This window comes from Panthera onca, chromosome D1 (genome assembly GCF_046562875.1).
Source record: "Panthera onca isolate mPanOnc1 chromosome D1, mPanOnc1 haplotype 2, whole genome shotgun sequence".
In the NCBI taxonomy this organism is placed as follows: Eukaryota; Metazoa; Chordata; class Mammalia; order Carnivora; family Felidae; genus Panthera; species Panthera onca.
Genome location: NC_138348.1, coordinates 40612759 through 40632669, shown reverse-complemented (window position 1 = coordinate 40632669; position 19911 = coordinate 40612759). Strand labels below are relative to the sequence as shown.

At 53.1% G+C, this 19911-nt stretch overlaps 1 protein-coding gene and 1 long non-coding RNA gene across 2 annotated transcripts; one reads left to right on the top strand and one right to left on the bottom strand.

Annotated features, from left to right (window-relative positions):
- Nucleotides 1–91: 91 nt before the first annotated feature.
- Nucleotides 92–19340, bottom strand: IGSF22 (immunoglobulin superfamily member 22). Its single transcript, XM_078433303.2, has 22 exons — nt 19108–19340; nt 16908–17039; nt 16544–16680; nt 15286–15385; nt 15165–15204; nt 14787–14961; nt 13894–14007; nt 13240–13402; nt 12326–12598; nt 11088–11372; nt 10217–10341; nt 9979–10120; nt 9516–9812; nt 8125–8427; nt 7201–7374; nt 6862–6990; nt 5718–6014; nt 5178–5266; nt 4805–4997; nt 3764–4063; nt 2668–2997; nt 92–1418 (listed from the first exon to the last, which is right to left on the bottom strand). The coding sequence occupies exons 1-22, from the start codon at nt 19214–19216 to the stop codon at nt 1348–1350; spliced, it is 3978 nt and encodes a 1325-aa protein (XP_078289429.2). The 5' UTR covers nt 19217–19340; the 3' UTR covers nt 92–1347.
- LOC144612943 (uncharacterized) lies at nt 9692–16249 on the top strand. Its single transcript, XR_013550159.2, has 4 exons — nt 9692–9802; nt 10203–10361; nt 15713–15825; nt 16025–16249. It is a non-coding gene; the product is annotated as an uncharacterized LOC144612943 (long non-coding RNA).
- Nucleotides 19341–19911: the final 571 nt, after the last annotated feature.

Genomic DNA, 19911 nt, shown 5'->3' with positions numbered 1-19911 from the left:
TGGAGAGAAAGGGGTGGGGGCATGGTGCCAGGGGCCCTGGATGTCCTTACAGCCTGGGTCACAGTGCTGGCCAGTGCATCTTGGCGCCAGGCTGGCTCCCTGGCTCTGGTGACATGGTGCCTGCTGGAGTGGGTCTCCCTTCCCTGGTCACGTGTATGGGTGTGGATATAATTCAGGAGGGTGGGGGATGGGCAGTATTTGCCACCATCCGATTTTGTCTTTGATGCATTCCCCTGTGCACGGACACCTAGCACCTTTGCTGACTCTTAGTGACCCAGTGCCCTCTACTGCTGCCCGCCTCCTCCCAGACCTACTGCCTGTTCCAAAATGATCCAGATTCCCTTCAAGTGTTTCCTCTCTCCTTGAACTCTGGGCTCCATTAAACAGTGGGGAGGAGTAAGATTAGATTAGCTGATTTGTACTTTAGATGGGAAGCTCTGGCAAAATAATGTGTCACCCTGTTCCAGGGGCATTTGCATCTTAATGGGCAATGCTCTGACCCAGAAGCAGAGAGGAAAGCCCTGGGTGGTGGTGAATATGCCATTAGTAAAAGGGTTGTAGAGTCGTGGGGACAGGATAGAGAAGGTTCAGCCCTGTCTGGGTGGTGGGTGAATTAGTGATTTTCAGACTAGGATTTTTACAGAGATACCTGGTGGGAGACAGGAAAAGGATAAGTAGAAGAGAGTGGCCCAGAGACAACCCCCCACCCCCCCATCCTTGTTTGGAGTCCAGTAGTTTCTTACAATTTTTTTTTAATGGGGAAGATTCTGCAGTAAAACCTAAGTATGAGACCTAGTGAGCTGGATGACCAATCGTTTCTAGCTTTGAGAAGCATTAATTCCCAAATACCAGGAACTCTAGACACTAAAGAAGCAAGGCCCTGATCCCTTCAAACCCCAGAACTCTTGAGGGCAGATCTACCTGGTGAAGAAGTGCTGGGGGGGGGGGGGGTGAAGGGGGGAGGATAGGGAGAAGAATGAAGCCTATAAGATGCGTCCTCCCCTGCCCTGAGGGGAGGGGAGGGTGCAATGTCGCTGCAGAGGAGGGGAAGGCAAGCCAAGGCCCAGTCAAAAAGCGGCTGGTCACCCCCAATGCGGGTGGGTTTGGACTAAGCTCTGGGGGTGCGTGTCCTCTGTATCCCCATCCACTCCCAAGCCCATATCCTTGGTCCCTGCTCCATGCCAACCTCAGGAACAGGCAGGGGTGAGCTTAGTCAGTTTATTGTCCCATGACTTCACTGACAAGCACCAGGGAGCGAACTGGGCCGCCGTCACTGGGGACACACACAGGATAGGCCCAGAAACCACCTATAACAACATCCTCCTGATGCCTGGGCTGGGCCGGAGATCACATAAGGTGCTTGGACTTCTTCTGCAGACTCTCGGTGACTGACGCCAGAATTGACTTGTCATCCTTGTCTGAAAGAGCAAAGCAAGTATTTGTCAGTGTTGCTAGGGGGAAGGGAAACTTCAAATTATTGGACTTGCAGTTAAGGCCCCCGTCTCCCAAGGTCAGCTGGGCGTGTGGGGCCGAGAGCTGCCAGTTATTCAGAACTCAATATTTGCCAGGCATTGTGCCAGTCACTTCTGTGCGCTATCTCATTTAAGCCTCAAGACAGCCCCCAAGAAGTAGATGAGAAAACAGGCTCAGAGTGGTTTGCCAAGGTCACATGGCTGGACGGTGGTGGAGCCAGGGCCGTGGGCCCACGTGCTTACAACCAGAATTAAGCTGTCAGGGATTTCTCTAGCTGTGGAATGAAAGCTGGATGTCTCCCACAGTGCCTTCCCTGGCCCAGTTCTGTCACACAGTTCAGCAGCCGCCCTGGAGGCATCATCTCAGGGCCAGATACCTAGCCGAGTACTTGAGAGACAGAGCGACAGGATGTGGTCTTTCCCCGAGGAACGGGACTTACAGCAGGACACCAGAGGACCACCGCGGAGAGTTCAGGGAGCGGCAGAGGATGAGGCCGGAAAAGTAGATGTGGGGGACAGGGGAGACAGTGCGGGGAGCCTTGCTGCTTGGGGTTTCCTCCAGAAGATCATGGGAGAGTTAGGGAGTTTAAGTAAAAGGGAGCAGGGCAGGTCAGCTCTGCATTGGGAGAAGTCCTGCTACTAGCTGTGTGGTTGTGAAAAGAGTGTGTAGGAAGAGAAAACACTTCCCCTGCACGTACACACGTTGGGTAGAGGTGTGGCACACCTGTGCAGAGGAAGGGTCTCCACTAGGTTCCGTCCTCCCGGTGCTTCCCACCTGTCCTTATCCTACACCAGGAGCTTTCAATCTTGGTCGCACATCAGAATCACTTGTAAAATCTCGTAAACATAAAAATTCCTTCCAGAACCCCGCCACGGAGATTGTGCCTGGCCAGTCTGGGTTAGGCCCGATCACCAGTATCTTTTTCAAAGGCAAGTCTAGGCCCACTAAGGGTTGCAAACTACAGTCTACCGAGGGATTGCAAACTCCCAAGCCTGGAGGCTCCAGACATGTAACAAATGACATCGAGAGGATGGGGGAGAGGCACCGAGTACGGCCCGTTGGTGAAATGTTTACACCACCTGTTGGCAGAGTAAATGAAAAAATGCACCACAAGATGGCCATCTTGCGCCTCTGGCCCAGATGGGACGCAGGGCCGCCTCCCCGCCCCCAGGCGGGCTCTGCGGGTGCCCTCACCGTAGACCGTGAGCGCGCAGCTGCTGCGGTCCTTGCCCAGCTCGTTCTCCACCAGCACGCTGTACTCCCCGCTGTCCTTGAGTGTGCAGGTGGGGATGACGATCGTGCACACCCCGCTGGTGGAGTTGTACCAGAACTTGGAGTTGGCCGTGATGTTGACGTCGCCCTTGTAGAGGGTCACCGTGGGCCGCGGGTTCCCAAGGAAGGCGCACGTCATGGTGCAGTCCTGGCCGCGCAGCACCGTGTGCGGCTTGAGCGGGATCAGGAAGCGCGGTGCGTGGCGCCAGTCCTTCTGCTCATACGGCTTCAGCTTGGCGCTCAGGTCCTCGACTGCGCGGGCGGGACGCGGTGGGCTGTGAGCGCGCCTGGGACCCCGGCCGATGCCCACCCGCTGAGAGCTCAAAGGCTCCCCGGAGCCCCCCCTGGCCCGGGCTACATTCCCACGCGCTCTCAACTTTGGGGCCCCCACCTTACGCCAGCACCCGAGGTTCCATTTGGCCACCCTCCCACTCCCTTGTCATTCCAGGGCTCCACTATCAAAACCCAGGGCGTGGGATTTCACGCTTTTCCAGACCCAGGGGTCCTAACTTCTTTCCAGCTGCCAGCTTCCTGACCGAGCTGTTCACTCCCATCCGAGCTTTTCCAGCATCAGGTCAGCCTCCGTGGTCTCTGCTAGTCTCCATTTAGCTCTTCATTTCCAGTTTCCTGACGCTATCCCCACCCCTAGCCCCTTCCCTCCAGGGTTCCTGGACATCATCCCCAGCCCTCATCCCCGTGACCCATTGGCTCAGGGGACCACGTCTCAGCTCTAAACAGCCAGCCCGCCCCTGTCATCCCCGTCCCCAAGGGCACCCCCACCTCCACTGTCATCCCCACCCCCAAGGGCGCCCCCCACCTCCACCCCCTCAGAGTACGTACAAGGTAGTTCCTCCTCTAGGCTTCTGGATCACTACTTCTCTTCCCAGCATCCCTGACGTTAGCCTTTTCTGCCTCAGTGGTTCTCAGATTTTACCTCAAACCCCGGGTACCCCTGGCAATCCCCATGTCATCCCTGCCATCAGGGATATAACCCAAACCCCGGAGTTTCCTGACTCACTCTTGTCCTTGACGATGAGCCAGGTATCCTTGGAGTCGAGTGGGTCACTGTCACCAATTTCGTTCCGGGCCACTACTCGGAAGTAGTACTTCCTGCCAGGGAGTAACCCAGTCACCGTGTACTTGTTGCTGAAGACGCGCTCCGCTGCTGTGAACCAGGTGGGGCTGCTGGCATCCCGCTTCATGATGACATAGTGGGCCTCACTATCCTCCTGCACGTCAGGGCTGTGGTTCCAGGTCAGAGTCACTGTGTTGGGGACCTCCTCAAACAACTGTAGGTTTGTGGGCGGCCGCGGAAAATCTGGAACAACCACAAGGTCCAACAGCCACCCTTGGGGGCCTGAAGAATTATGCCCCACCACAGCCACCTGCCAAGCCCCATGTAAGATGAGACGGGGAATGTCCCTTCTTTGAGTCTCAGGCCGCTGGTATTTTTTGGAGTCAGAAAGAACTATTTCTGAGGCATAGCTCTGCCATTTACCAGCCCTGTGAACTTGGGCAAGTTACTTATCTTTTTTTGAGACCTGTTTCCTCGTTTGCAGAATAGGGCTTACAATAACTATCACAGAAATGCTGAGTAAAGTGCTTGGCACATAGTAACTATTCAATAAAAGTTTATCCCTTCATCCCTTGGGAGTTTAAGGCTTTATTATAAAGCTTCTAGCCCTCACTACTATGAGGCCACTGCAATTATTAATGGACTTATTTCCATCTATCCCTCCTGATTCCCACTCATTTTCTGCTCTCTCTCTGCCATCCATCCTCTGCAAATGCCTCAAAGCTCATCAGATATGCGTGTGGAAACTGAAACAAGGATTTGGTCCTAGTTCAATGCCTCTAGGGCTTCAGGGCATTGAGAAAAAGCGGAAAGAAACCTCCCCATTAAGGCAAAGGCCAATAAAGTCTTGTTTTGTGGTGCCAGACAAGACTTCACTACCTTAAGGCCTGGCTTGGCAGTGATAGGAACTCGAGCAGCAGTGGGGAGTTATATTTTGGAGTGTGTGCAAGGATACCTCCCCAAGGCCTCTGCCTACTGTCATACCTGCCACACGCACGTGGATGTCATAGGATGCCTCTCCAAACTCATTCTGGAGCAAGATGCGGTACACCCCTGAATCAGAGCGCTTGGTGCTGTTGATGAGGAACTGAGAATGGTTTTTGCCCTTGGTGATGGTTTCCCTGCCCTTGGTGGGGATGCCGTCTTTCTGCCAGATCACGTTAGGTGGTGGTGAGCCCTGTGTGGTGACAGGAGATGGCACTGGGGTCACCCAGGTGATATTTGGGGCTCCCACTGTTGAGAAGTCTCCTGCCAGGCTCTAGTGCCAGGGTTCTGGCGAGGGGCCGAGACAGAGACTCTGATAGCTACAGCAGCCATCTTGGTGGGCATCTGGGGGCCAGGATCTGGAACAACTCACAGAGAAGGCAGCATGGATGCAGAGGGCTGTCCCAGCACGAACCACCATGTGACTCTTCAGTCGGGCACTGAGGTCAAACTTGGGGGCAGCTGAGAGGGAAGAGACCAAGGTGGGGCCGTGGACCTCTCTCTCTCTGGAAGACTCAGCTTTAAACCTCCCCATCCAGAGCCTTTCCCAACCTCTCCTCCATGCTCTTGTTAGAGCCCATACAGACCATTAGCAGCCCCAACACTGTGAAGCATTTATTTGTCCCTCGTCTGTCTTCCCCTATTAGTATGTAGGACTCTAGGGCAGGTCCTGTGTCTTAGTTGTTTCTGTATTTCCAACACCCCTCTTGGCACACAGTAGATACTATTTAGCATACAATGAGTGGGGTTTTTTTGGTGGGGGCGGGTCACGCCTGGCTCTGTCCAGGCACAAGTATGGACGACTTCTTGCCCATAGCATCACCCAGTTTTCCCCTGTGGGATGAGGTCCTAGGGAAGAAGGTATGGAGCTGGGATGTTGAGGCCTAAACCCCAGCTCTCTCTGCGTCCTCACCTGGTGGTGGCATGGCACGAACCCCCTCATCCAGTTCCACAGGCTCCCCAACCCCAGCCTCATTCACAGCCCGGATTCGGAAGAAGTATTTCTGCCTCTCGGTGAGGCCTCCCACTGTGTAGCAGGTGCCTGAGATGGGGATCTTTGTGCACTTGGACCACTCCTTAGTGTCTTCAGCCCGCATCTCAAGGATGTAGCCAGAAGGTGGGTCTCCCTCTGCAGGCTCCCGCCAGGCCAGGGAGATACTGGAGTTGGAGGAATCAGACACGTGCAGACCCTGCACCAGGCCTGGGGGCTCTGGGTGGCAGAGACATCGAGTCGGCCTCCCAACTCATCCGTACTCATCCCCGTGCCCCTTCCCACACCCGGTACCCCTAAAACCTAGCTGTCAGCACTTCTTCCTCTGACACCCAGTTCACACCTTCAAGGCCAACCTTGCGCACTCAACAACCTCCAAGTTCAATTCTCTCGCCGGCTCAACACTTTCACCCTTGAAGTCACTACCCTCCAAATTCAACATACCCTACAGCCTCAATTTCCTTCTATTCTATTTTTTTTAAGGTTATTTATTTTGAGAGAGACAGAGACAGCGAGAGCAGGGGGGAGGCAGAGAGAGAGAATCCCAAACAGGCCCCGCGCTGTCAGCCGTGGGACCCCACGCGGGGCTCGAACTCATGAACCGTGAGATCATGACCCGAGCCCAAACCGAGAGTCAGTCACTCAACTGACGGAGCCACCCAGGCACCCCATCAGTTTCCTTGTGTTCTAAACTCCGCCCTAATTTAGCCCAACCATCTCCACCGCCTCCATTTGTGTGCGGTACCCCCATCTCATCTCCCAAACTCAGCCCCCTCCCGACCATCCACACTATACTATCCCCCTACCCAATCCTCAGACCTGCCTCTATCACCTCGCCTAACCAGAAATGCTCAAAGTTTGATAACTTTTTTCCCACCCTGCCCAATCTTTATTTGTTGGTTTTCTCTTATGTGTGAATCCTGTCCCTCTATTAGGCTGGCAGCTCCCACAGAGTGGAGACTGTGTGGAGGGGTCATCCTGTTAGGCTTTCCCAGAGAAGAAGTCAGCTGTCTACCTTGCATCAGATAATTCTACTACGTGCTGGGGTTTGGCACCCCATACTCACTGACGGGGTCCTTGGCTACCACTGAGTTGGATGCCATACTGGGCTGTCCAGGGCCTGCCTTATTCACAGCTATAACTCGGAATTCATATTCTGTGTCTTCCAGGAGACCATCCACAGTGCACTTGGTATCTGAAATGGGAGTTTGAGGGGTCCTGAGGCCAGGGGGTCCATGAGATGGGAGACCATAGGGTGAGAGGGCATGGATTAGGGGGTGGCGGGATGCTATGAAAATCCTCAAAGGAGTTGGGGAACAGAGTATGTTCAGGGCAGTAGAAGTACACAGGTCCACCCAGCAGAGCCTCTCTTGGTCCTCCTGGGCCTCTCTCCCTAGGACCTCACCTTGGATGGGGTCCTTGTTGACCGGCACCCAGAGGCTACTGCCTTTCTTCCTCCGCTCCACAATGTAGCCGAGCACTGGGGCTCCCCCATCCTGGGTAGGGGCATTCCATGTGATGGTCATGCTGTCTTTGGTTACATCAGTCACTTGAGGCTGGGAGGCAAGACCAGGGGGCTCTGTGGGAGACAGAGGGCAGAGGTTAGGAGGGGGAGCATGTAGACATTTCCCACCCCATGTTGATCTCTGGCTCCCTCCTTAAAAAAACAAAACAAAACAAAACAAAACACCTTAAACCAATGATTCTTAACTAATGTCTGGGTTTTACCTCCAGAGAGTTTAATGTAATTGGCCTGGGGAGTGGAAGCCAGGCATGAGCATGTTTTTAAAGACATCAGGTGATTCTGTGGAGCCCAGATTGAGAATCGCCAACTTGGTTCTTTCGACCCTTGTCATCCCCAAAGCCACAGTTCCTAATGTACTGTCTTGACACATGGACACATGGAGACTAGTTGGGAGGGGTGTTGCCAGAGGTTAATTATCTTTCATAATTCAAATACCCATGTTGTCAAGGGGCTTCTTTGGGGGAAAAGTTAGAACAGATTCAAGGTTATCTCTAAAGTAACACTACTCTCACTTGAATTTGGGGTGATTTCTGGAATGGAGAAACAAGTGGAGTCATTTCCCTGCAATTGAATGCAGTTCTGGACATACACACGGGGGGTGTCTTGTGCATGTGATCTGACTGGGAAAAGTAGAGAATTCCTACCCAAGATAATGTTCTGCTCATACTCTGGATTCCATCTGTCTCATCGGATAGCCACAGAGATGACCCCACAGAATTCCCCACAGACTAGCCTCCCTCACTGGCCGAAGGCCTCCATCCCGACCCTTGAGTTTCCCACTAAGCACAGGGCTATCTCACTGACCAATGGGATTTCCTGCAAACACTTCATCTGTTTCCAGAGGGTCGCTCACTCCTTCTGAATTAACCGCCAGGATACGAAACTGGTAGGCTTTTCCCTCTTCTACCTTGTTGGTGGCAAATTTCGTGAGTTTGCTGTCCACTTCGCCTATCTTAATCCAGGACTTCTTGCCGACCATCCTCCGTTCCACTATGAACTGGGTCACAGGCCGCCCACCATTGTCTTTGGGGGCCTTCCACTTCATGTGCACACAATTACCCGAGAGTTCCAGAAATTCCACCCGGCCCTGGGGAGGTTTCGGACGGTCTGAGGACAGAAGAGAGCATCACAACAGGGACCAGGAAGGCTTTATCCCACTTGCCAGAGGTCCACCAAACTGGGGCATAGATTTCCCTCACCCTTCTCTGTGTTCGCTGTGCCTCCTTGTAAGACTTGCCCAAAGGGTTTGATCTTTGGCCACCTGAGACTCTCACTTGCCTAGGAATAGGTGGACTGGGGACCTGGGGAGCCCCTGTCTCAGCTGATTCACCCCTTGTCCCCTTCCACACAAGATCTCCCCCTCCTCGCAGCTTCCAGAACTCCAGTGCTTTGTGATATTATAGTTTATCTTATGTTATTACACGTTGGCCAGTTTTCATCCCTTTTGGGTTGAGAAACAGCTGGAATACTTCCATCCCTGTATCCTCAGAGCCGAGAACACAGAAGAGGGGTTCAGTCATGCTGCTGAATTGAGTCAAAACCCAAACCTTCTCACTCCACAGCTTGATGGCATGGGCGTGTGTGTGTGTGTGTGTGTGTGTGTGTGTGTGTGTGTTGCATGTTGACCAGGAGCTCACTAAGGTCAGCTCCTCATCTCTTGTATTCCAACCCATCCCCAACCCCATTCCTACCCGATTCCATCTTTCCAGCTTCATTTTGTCCTCAACCCCATTCACCCACCCTCACTTCATGTCACTTCCAACCCCAAAACTCCCGCACCAACCCCGCTTCTATCCCTAAATGCCCCTCTTTCACTTCATTTCTACCTTATTTCCAACCATGTCCTCATCTCCAAGTCAGTAACACTGGAAGGTCTGCTATGTGCTGTGCGCCCTGCTATGTGCTTTAAATTCACTTGAAATAGATACTAAAAACAAAACTCCTGACACAACAACAAAAACCAAAACCAGCCCCAAATCACCGCATGGCAAATGAGAAACGGAGGCTTCAATAGGTTCATCCGCTTGCCCAAGGCCACCTAGTGAGGAACTTAGAAAGCGGGCTTCTGGTGCAAAGCCAGCACTCAGATGCCATTCTCAACCGCCAACTCCAGCTGCCATCCCCAGCCTGCCTCCCGCCCTGAGCACAGAGCAGCAGATGACCTCAGCTCAGCCCAGCGGGGGGCCAGCCCTCACCCAGCACGCTGAGGTGCAGAGTGGCTGTGGCTGTGCCGTAGTCATTCTTGAGCTTGAGCAGAACGAGGCCACTGTCCTCACGCACGCAGTTGGAGATGGTGAGCAGCGCCTGGTCTTCCCCGCGCTCCATGGACACACGTTCCTCTTCTGTCACCTCCATGCCGTCCTTGTACCACGTCACTTTGGGCAGTGGCTTCGCCCGGAAGGGCACCTTGATGTTTGCCGTGTGGCCCACCTTCACAGTCACGGGGTGCGCGGCCAGCGCCTCCAGCACCAACGGGTCGATGGTAGGTGGATCTGCGGGGGGGGGGGGGGGGGCGGCGGTAGGGCAGGCTCGCCCGGAAGGAGTGGGGGGTGGGGCGATGAGGGGTGGAGGAGATCCCATGGGGGTGGGGGAGGAGCCCTGAGCACGTGGGCTGGCCCGGAGGGGTTGAGTCTTGCCTACTGAGGGCAGCGACCTTACCTGCAATGAATACGGAGGCCTCGCTCTCTGCGCCCTTGGCCCGGAAGGTGTACTTGCCCTCGTGCTCCGGGCCCATATTGGGGAAGATGAGCTTGTGCACTGCACCCTGCTTCACGATCTGCACGCCGGGCAAGTCCGTGATCTGGGGGGGCGAGGGGCAAGGGGCGGCCATGAGTTCGAATGTATGGCCAGTCCACCCCTTCCTCCTTGGCCCTCTTCTCTAGCCCTTGCCTCGGACCTCCTTGCCATCCTTCAGCCACACACCCTCCACCTTCTCGTCGTTCAGCACCACGCACAGTTCAGCTGGGCTCCCGGTGGCCGCATGCACGTCGGACATCCCGCTCTTCACCGTGGCCAGACGCTCTGGGGGAGAAAGGGAGTAGGTGCTGGGTGAAAGGAACTCACGTGAAAATGGCTGGTGGTGATGGCCATGGGAAGGGGCTGGGGTGCCATGTCTGTCAAAATAATTTATGATGAGCAGGAGATTTGGAAATGGTCAATGGGCGATAGGAGAATGGTCAGGGAGGGAACTGGAGCAAGTAGGTGGGAGGTTGGGGAAAAGTCCAATTAGCATTGGGAAATGGGTAATGGGGGCCTGCTCATCGGAAGATGGTCACTGGGGACTTGAGATGCTCAGTTGAAGAAGGAGAATAGATGGTGGGAATGTAGATGGGTAGAGGAGTTGGGATGGTTAGTTGGGGTTATGCTAGACTGTGGGATGCCCAGGGTTTTTAGGAGTTGAGGGTGGTCAGGGTCAGTGGGGACCGATCAGGATTAGTGAGCAGGGGCTGGTCAAGGTCAAGGAGGATCGGATGATCAGGGCTGCTGGGGATGGTCAGAGTCTGGAAGTGAAGGATGGATAAAGTCAAGGGATTTTGGATAGGGTTCCAGACATGGGGTATGACCAGGGTCTAGGAGGTAAAGATGTTCAGGGCCTGGGAGGTCAGAGAGGGTCAGAATTTGGTAGATGGGGGTGATTAGACTGGGAAGTAGAAACTGACCATGATTTGAGGAGGCTGGAGTCAGTAGGGGGCTGATCAGTGTCCATGGCAGGGAACCGCCAGGACTGGGGGGATTGGTCAGTGGGAGCTGACAGGGTGAGCACGTACCCTCCACGGTGACCAAGGCAGTACTGTAGTATTCAGTGGGGTCTCCGTCCTGCATGGCCACCACGGTGTACTCGCCACTGTCACTGAGCTGTGCGTCCTCAATGACCAGCTCTGCTCGCTTGCCCTCATGGCTCATGCTGTACTTGGTGCTGCGCTCCAGCAGCTGCCCATCCTTCTTCCAGTACAACGTCACGTCCTTGGAGGTCAGCTCACACTCAAGGCATGCACGGCTCCTCTCTTTCACACGTACGTTCTTTAGGGTTCTCACAAACTTGATGGGGATGCCTGTGGACAGATAGACTGGGATCTGCATCCAACCCCCTACATCCCTTTCTGCAGCTACATGCTGCCCTACTCCTCTTTTTGGTCCCAGAAACACAGGGACTTGTGGCATTGAATGTGTTTGTGTGCAACACGTGACCCACAGAGGTAACCGGCAGAGAGAGTCCCAGCTCTGCCCCTTACTTGCTGACTGTATGCAATGCATTCACTCTCTGAGTCTCAGTTTCTTCATATGTAAAATGGGATAACAGTTTACCCCCTCACAGCACTGCAGTCAGTATCTCTAGTGGCCCTTTGGAACTCCAGCCATAATTGCATTGTCTTTCTGGTGTCTGGGCCTTTATACACCTGCTGTTCCCTCTGCTGAGAATTTCCTGTCTTCATCCCCATTTGCTGAAATATGAACTCCTTTTGGTTCTTGGTAAAACTTGGCCATCACCTCATCACATCCTTTCTGACATCACTAAGTGGTGCTCCTTCTTTGGGTGCCCACAGCCTCTGTGTCTCCCATCACCACAGCCATGATGATTCCACGTTACAGGAGTCAAGTGCGGTTCCCATGTGTGACATGCCTCACGTGTAACTCTCCAAACGAATTCTAATGTAGGAATGCAAGTGGTTAACAGTGATGTGCTATAACACATAAGGTTAGAGCCGGAAAGGCTAATAATTTCCTGACCCATGATCTCCCAGCTGGTAATAAGACCCCAGTCTTGACTCCTTGCTTAAGAACTTATGTTCCAAGTCCATTTGGTGCCTCCCCCACTACACTAGGAGTTAGTGGAGGAGAGAACCCTCTGTCTTTCTAGAACCCATCACAGGGCTTTGCAAGGAGAGATGGATGGATGGATGGATGGATGGATGGATGGGTGGATGGGTGGATAGATGGATGACTGCCCGCATGGAGGTGGCTGTGGCATGAGGCCCACCCCTCAAGCTCTGGCCCAACCACTCACGGTCAATAGTGAGCTGGGCTTTCTGTACCAGGTCCCCCGCCTCAGCAGAGAACTCGCCGGCATCGCTGAGTCTGGCATCCTTAATTTTAAGTGTGTGGGTCAGACCATCCTCAGACACTGTGATTTCATACTTTTCATCCCTCTTCAGCTCCTTCCCATTGAACTTCCACACAAAGTTGGGCACTTTCTTGGAGAGGCGGATCTCAAAAACAGCTGTCTGGCGCTCTGTCACCTTCATTGGTGTCATCTCTCCCAAGAACTTCAGCGGCTCATCTGTGGAAGAGTTGGAGGGGCAGTCGTTGGGCTGCAGCCCTGGTCCCTCCTGAGGGGTGGGGTGACGGAGGGGACATGAAGACTCAGGGGTCACTGGCCTCCTGTAGCCCACAACTGGGGAAAGCATCCTTCCTTTTGGTCTGCTTGTGAATCCTGGAGTCCCCTCCCATGATGGTCATATGGTCTCCTCCCCAGTAACGTTAACACAGCAATTTTAAAAGGTACCTATGTAGTTTCAGATATGTGCCAGGCACTCTTCCAGCCAGTGTGCACATAGGATGCATCTAATTCCCATATAGATAGATTTTACTATGATTTCTCATTTTACATATGGGGAAACTGAGGCAAGCAGAAGTGAAATAACTTGTCCCAAATCACAAGCTTCTAAGCGACAGAAGCTGGGATCTGAACCCCAGCAGTCTAACTCTGGAGACTGTGTACTTAACCATGATGCTACACTGCCCCATGGCACTTACTGTCTCATTCTCTCCCTTGTGCCCCATGTCTCCCTCCTCCGTTAATGTCCATCCCCATGCAGTCCTCTCCTGCATGGCCCCACCGTCCTCTCTCCCACATCCCTGGCAATTCCTCCCCTGATCTGACTGCATCCTCCTTGTTCCCCCTCATGCCCACATTCATACCCAGCACTGTGAGCTCTGCTCTCATCTTCTTGTCACCCACGGACAGGCTGTAGGTTCCTGCGTCGTTCATGTTCACATTGGTAATAACCAGCATGTACTTGGTGCCTATCTGCTTCGCATCATACTTGCCTAGGGAGTACTGGATCCTCAGTGGCTCATTATCCTGTCTCATGAAATGGGTAGAAAAGCTGAGGGAGGAGTTTAGGAGGAGGCTTCCAGAGGTCCCCATTCCCCAAGGCCAGCCTGAGCTGGAGGGTACGATGTCTGCCTCTCTAAGATCCTCAGACACACCAGAGGCCCCCGAGATCTCTTTAGCCACATCATCTAGCTAAGCGGGACCCTGGGTCCCTGCCTCCCTTGAGACCTGAACTCTTAATGTTATCTTCAGGACTACCTAACTCATCCTTTTCAGATGGGTAGACTGAGGCATGGAGAAAGGAAAGTAAGTATCTCAAATCAAATAGCAAAGTGATGAAACAGCTAAGAATAGAGCCCAGCTCCCAGTCAGTTTCAGTCATCCCAGGAGGCATCATCCTCTTGCTGGAATAGAAGAGGGACCTGGTTGACAGATAATGAGAGTGTCTGTGAAGGGAGGAGGTGCAGAGAGGAAATGATATTGCAAGGGCAAGCCCTGCCGAGGTGTCCCCTCCCCACCTTCATCCATATCATCTTGACATTGGGGTCCTTCAGCTCCATGATGCAGTCAAAGACCACAGTGGTGTCAATCTTGGTCTCTATGTCTTCCAGGGGCTTCAGAATCCGGATGGTCTGTGAGATTGTGATAATAAAATGGCGGGTGTCAGGGACATCTGGGGCCTGCCCAGTCTGTTAACCCAATTCTGGAGGAGCTCCTTAAAGTTTTGGGGAGAAATGACTAGGCTGATTGGACAGCTGTGCCTCCCCCAACCTCCTGTCACTGCCTGCCTGCAAGATTTAGGGGCAGACAGATATGATGGACCATGAGAAAGGAACTCCATTCATGGAATAGTCACCATGGACCATGAGAAAGGAACTCCATTCATGGAATAGTCACCATGGACCATGAGAAAGGAACTCCATTCATGGAATAGTCACCATGGACCATGAGAAAGGAACTCCATTCATGGAATAGTCACCATGGACCATGAGAAAGGAACTCCATTCATGGAATAGTCACCATGTACCTGGACCCATTACCTAAGTCCTCTATTTCCAGTGTAGATGCTCAATAATTGTGAGTCGGTTGAGTGAATGCATGATGACAACACAAAAACATATGAAAGAGGAAAGTAGAAATTTCATTTTGCAAATGAGAAACTGAGGGGCAGTTCACACAGTTAATAAGGCAGTAGAACTGGGACTTGAACCCAGGTCTATCCTACTCCAAAGTCTATGCAAACACATTTGGGGGTAGTGGGGAGAGAAGTAGAGATCCTTTCTTGCTCTTGCCTTTGAGCATGTGTGGACAGGGTGGAGAGACCTTGCCACTGGGAGACACACAGGCACCAGCACTTTCGGAGAGACCCAGACCCCTGCCTGCAGACCCCTGCCCCTCTATGGTCACTGACCTCCACCTCCACTTTCTTCATCTCTTTGAGCTTCTTGAGCAGCCCCCGGAAATCAGTGAAACCATACTCCATGCAGACCTTCTCAAAGTCCTTCTTGGGTACCTTGGACAAAATCTCCAGCATCTCTTTCTCACCTATCCCCTTCTTCTGCTTCTTCTTGGGAGCAGGGAGTCCCCTGGGAGGGGGTGGGTACCAAGCATGGGCTCAGCACCTCCCTCTGAAGGCAGAGGGAGGCCCTCCTAACCTTGAGATTCCCTTCCCTAATTCATGGGTTCTTGGAGCCTGGGCCATTAACTCAGGGCCCCAAAGGCCTTTGAGAAGTTCTGGCCTGGAGGGTGGAGGGACAGTACCCTGGGGAGAGGAGCCTCCCAGCCTCACCTCTTCTTCAACATCTTTTTGAAATCCATTTTTTCATGACCTGAAGACAGAAAAGGGGACAGGGTCAGGCAGAGGAGTCTGATCCCTACGAAGAAAGACCAGGAAGAGGGAGCTGGCTCACCTTCTGTCACCAGCAAGGACACAGTGTAGATGGCATCTGCATGGTCATTGCTTGCAATGCACTTGTAGTTGTCAGAGTCATCGGAGGTCAGTGGCTCCAGCTGGATCAGAGTCAAGCCATTAGTGGGGGAGTGAGGAGGACCCCAGGGAGACTTTCTGTGAGGAGGGAAAGGAGGGCATTTTTGGGGGGGAGGGGGAGTGGGACTGAGTGTGGGTATATGTGTGGAGGACTGAGCAGCCTCTATGATGTGGAGGTTCCAGGTAGCCATCAGTGTGAGTGTGTGTGTTTGTAGCCTGATTCTTCACAGGATTCTCCCTCTTGGCTGTGAGCTAGACGACAGGGATTTCCTCTGAGTTGTAACTGTGTGCAGTTTCTGCCACTAGGCTGAGTGTTCCTTCCTTTAACACATATTTACTCCTTGGTACAGGTGCCGGACTGAGCCTGAGGAAACCGGTGAATTAGGCTGAGGAAACCGGTGAATGGTGGTATCTGCAACATGGCACTCACAGCCCAGTGGGGTCTCAGAATGAAAGAATTTGTGTCAGGGGTGGCCAGTAGGGGGACCTTGGGGCAGCCTGTGTGTACTATGTGGGGCTAAGGGTCCAGTAATGGGGCCACTGGGAGAAGGAACGTTCTGTATGGTGGGGAGAGGGGAGGCTTTTTGCCCTTCACAATGGTATGTCCTCGCAGGACCAATTGGGACACGTTTCCCCATGACCCATCTCTCCTTTTCCTCAAGGGTCTGGAACCAGAGGTTGCAGAAGCCGGTTAGATCTAAGGATGATCAGCCCTTGGCCAGAGTCTTCTAGAAGTGTCCCCTGAAGAGCCCAGGAACCCTGACCTTCACCCCTTCGCTAGGATCAGTTCCTCCCTTGGTGCCTGGCCACCCCGATTTAACCTGGTTCCACCCACTACGGCCACGTCCCCTTCTAGCCACGCCCATAGCCTTGGCCTCCCTTCCCTTTTGGCTCTCTCACCTTCTGGAAGAGATGGGTCTCCTGCCCCTCCTTGGCTTTGCCCTAGCTCTGCTTCGCCTCACCCCTAATTTTGGTCTCCTGCCCACTCTAGCAACGCCCCAGCTCCTGATTCGGCCTCTCTTATCCTGCCCCTCCTCTAGGGCAATGACAGCTTCTTTCCCCATGGCCCTTCTTGGTTCGTTCAGTTGTGGCTCTCTTGTCCGTGATGGGGCCGGCGGCATGCCCTGGGGTCCCTGCCTCTGGCCTCGGCCTAACTGGCTCTCTGGCTCGGGTCCCCGCACCTTCAGCACGTGCTCCTTGTTGATGCTGTCATAGAACATCTTGGCCGACTCCTTGATGGGGATGCCGCTCTCTCTTTTCCAGGAGATGTTGGGTTTGGGGTTCCCCTGCACCCGGGCTCGGAACACAGCTTTATCCCCTGCAGTGGGCACGGGACACAAGTTCACCTCTTAGCCTCCAGGTCGGACCTTGGGACCCTGCCTCCTCCCAGGGGTCTCATGTCCACCCCGGCAGGGGAGCGCCCCTGGGCCTGGGGCCACCAGTGTTTGCATTACTGGGGGACAGTGGGGTCGTGGTGCTGATTGGGGCACCGGGAGAAGAACAGAAAGCAGCCAGGGGCTTGGGGACACACGGGGAGCGACACACCCTCGGGCGCGGTGACCGGGTGAGGCTTCTCCACAAACTCGGGGACGCTCTCGCCTGCAGGGATGTCAGTATTCCGAGTCACCAAGCTGAAGAACTCTACAGTGCTCGAGGACTTCCTTGTCACGACTTCCTCTGTGGTGACAGGCGAGAGGTCAGAATGGGCCCGAGACTGGAGGATTGACCTTTTCTTGAGGGGACGGTGGAGCATTTTAGGGCCGCGCGGGGACTTTGGCCAGAAAAGGAGGACCTTTCGTCAGTCGGTCGTTGTGTTATGGCACGTTTCAGCCACCAGGGGGAGCGACCTCCTCTTCCAGGCCTCTGGTCAATCACGTTTATCGGGCCACGTTACCGGGTCCCAATTGTTTTCTTTTTCTTTTTCTTTTTTCCCAACCTTTTTCTTTTTTAAAAAGGAGATTTATTTTGATGGGGGTTTCTTGGCCTCTTGGGCTTCTCTCCTGGAAATCCTAGTCCCCCAGCAGCCTTAAGAGGGGCCCGGTGGCTTAGTTGAATTCTGCTGCCTGCCTTCCCCTAGCCCTTCTGCGGTTTAGCATTCATTGCTATGGGAGCAGCAGTGATTCTTGAGCGAGGGACAGGAAACATTCCCAGCCCAGAGGGGCTATGGGTGGGAATCACCTTATCTGAGAGAGCATATTCAATGCAGTAATGTCATTTTATGTTTGGAAAATGAAAAGTTTTTTCAGTATAAACTACAGACCGTCTTGGTGGCTAGTGAGCTGACAGTTAAAAACAATTTCTCTGATTCACAGAGCGCGTTCCTTTTGTCAGGAACCGTGCTAAACACAGTTCGGAGGTTATGTTATTTAATCCTCACAATACTCCAGCAAAGTAGGTGCTTTTATTATCCCCACTGGCCTGAAGGACTGAGATGAGAAAAACGTGTTCCGACGCACTTTTAAGTAGCCATCAGAAGGGTCAAACAAGCAGGGTGCAGGCTGCCCATAACCTGCAGATGTTTAATGTCTACAATGGTCAAACAAAAAATAGCCCTACATCTAAAAAATGAGAGATTTCACATAAAAATTCACATTTCTGGATTCTCAATATGGAGCTCATACCCCCCATATGGCAACGATCGGGGGCAGTGAATCGCGGCTGCCCCTTGAGGTGGGGGATGTCCTCGGCAGTTCACTTCGGTCTTTTTTTCTGCATTTATATTCCGTGCCTGGACACTGCTGGCCAGTGGTTTTAAACTCTGGCTACATGCTAGAATCTCTGGAGAGCTTGAAAAACAGACACACACACACACACACACACACACACACACACACACCCATACACCTGATTTAGCAGCTGGGTGAGACTTATGTATCACTATTTTTTTTTCATTCCCCTTCCTTGCTCCCCGCTACACTAAGCCGGGGTTGAGAATCACTGCTATCATCACGTAAGTTTGCAACTTCTGGTCTTGAGCCCAGCTGTTCCACTTGCCTGGCCTCACTGACCAGGAGGGGTTGGGATAGAGTGTTCATCTGGCCCTGACCTCTGTGCACGAGGACTTTGAGGGACTCTGTCCCTCCAGGACTTTGAGGGAGGGGGCAGTGACTGGGAGGGGATATTGGATACTTTGGCCTCTGGCCATCTTTTAATCTCTTTTCACTAGAGACATGACTGAAACAATCTGTTCTGCTCTGAGACCATTTCTCAGCTTTCCCTTAGATCTGTTTTCCCCCAAGTCCGGTCCCCAAGGGTTGAGAGCCTGGAAGCTTAGGTCACTTGTTTATGTCTTCATCCTCTCCACTGGCAGCTCTAAATCTCCTATTTCTGAAGTGGAGCAGGGTCAGCATTACTCACATCTAGATAAGGTAGCTACTTCCCTAGCTTCCCCCATGTCTGAAATTCTGCCATCAGAGATACATCCATTTGCTTCGGGCTCTGATCTCCTCAAGCAATTAAGTTCATCAATCACTCACACACATGCATGTGACTGACTTTCCTAAGCTGTTTTCCTGGAGATCGGATCTATGGGTAAGCATCCCACTGGCTGAAGCTTTATCAAAGTACAGATTAGAAGCACAGGTTAGGAGAGGGTTGTCCTTTGTATATTAGGCTCCCGAGGGGCCCAGAACTCATAACGGCTGAGTGCCCACCCCCGCCCCTCACCCCGTTGCCGCCCAGAGGCTGGATGTGGAGAAAGAAAGGCTGCCCTTTCCCGATTTCTGCTCCCATCCACTCTACTTGCCTCCCACGATCCTGGTTGTCTGGGAGAAGGTCTGCACGTGGGTGGTGGAGCTGGAGAACTCCATGGACACGTGCTCCTGCAGCATCTGCTTGTGGTGAATGGTCGTCATGGTGACAGCAGGCGTGGGCACTCACCTGGGAGGACCAGGGAGAGGATGAGGCCATGAAGGAAGGGCCTAGGAAGGAGATCCAGAGTTGCTCTTCTGTGTGTGTGTGTGTGTGTGTGTGTGTGTGTGTGTGTGTGTGTGTGGCAGGGGGAAGACACGGGGCAGGTGAACACAAGGGGAGACGACTGTGCACAGGAGAGAATGAGGAGAAGTAGGGCAGCAAGCTTCTCTCCGGCCTCTCTTTTCTTCCCATTGTATCTCACCTTCCCAGGCTGGTTACAAGGACCAGTGGGCCTGTCACCCACCGAGTAATCGCAAACCATTCCAAGTTCTCAGGGGGAGAGAATGTAGGGCTGAGATTTACCCAGGGGGAGCTGGGGATTCGTATTCATAGCTACATGGAACTAGGGAGGCAGTGCTAGCTGTCTCATCAGGAGGCAATGAAGTCAGACCTAAGAAGGAACTTCCTGACTAAGCCATACTACAGTGGGCCTTGGAAGGAAGCTGGGGATTTTCCTCCTGTGCCCTGGGGACCCCTGGCATCATTGGAATGCTAAGACGGATAGATGAGAGTGTGTGTCTGCAGCCCTGCTTTCACTTGTGACTCCATAAAGACAGAGGCTGAGGTTTTCTTTCATTTTTTTTTTCTTTAAAAAAATGAGTAATTCGATCTCATCATTAATAAGTGAAACAACATC

Bases quoted from the DNA above. Each gene is read 5' to 3' on its own strand.
- IGSF22 (XM_078433303.2), bottom strand. From the start codon at position 19,216: ATGACGACCATTCACCACAAGCAGATGCTGCAGGAGCACGTGTCCATG. The intron at 16,681-16,907 runs GTGTGTCGCTCC...TGCCCACTGCAG, and splicing joins CCCGGTCACCGCGCCCGAGG to GGGATAAAGCTGTGTTCCGA. The intron at 13,403-13,893 runs GTGGGGAGGGGA...TTCATGAGACAG, and splicing joins TCAAGATGATATGGATGAAG to GATAATGAGCCACTGAGGAT.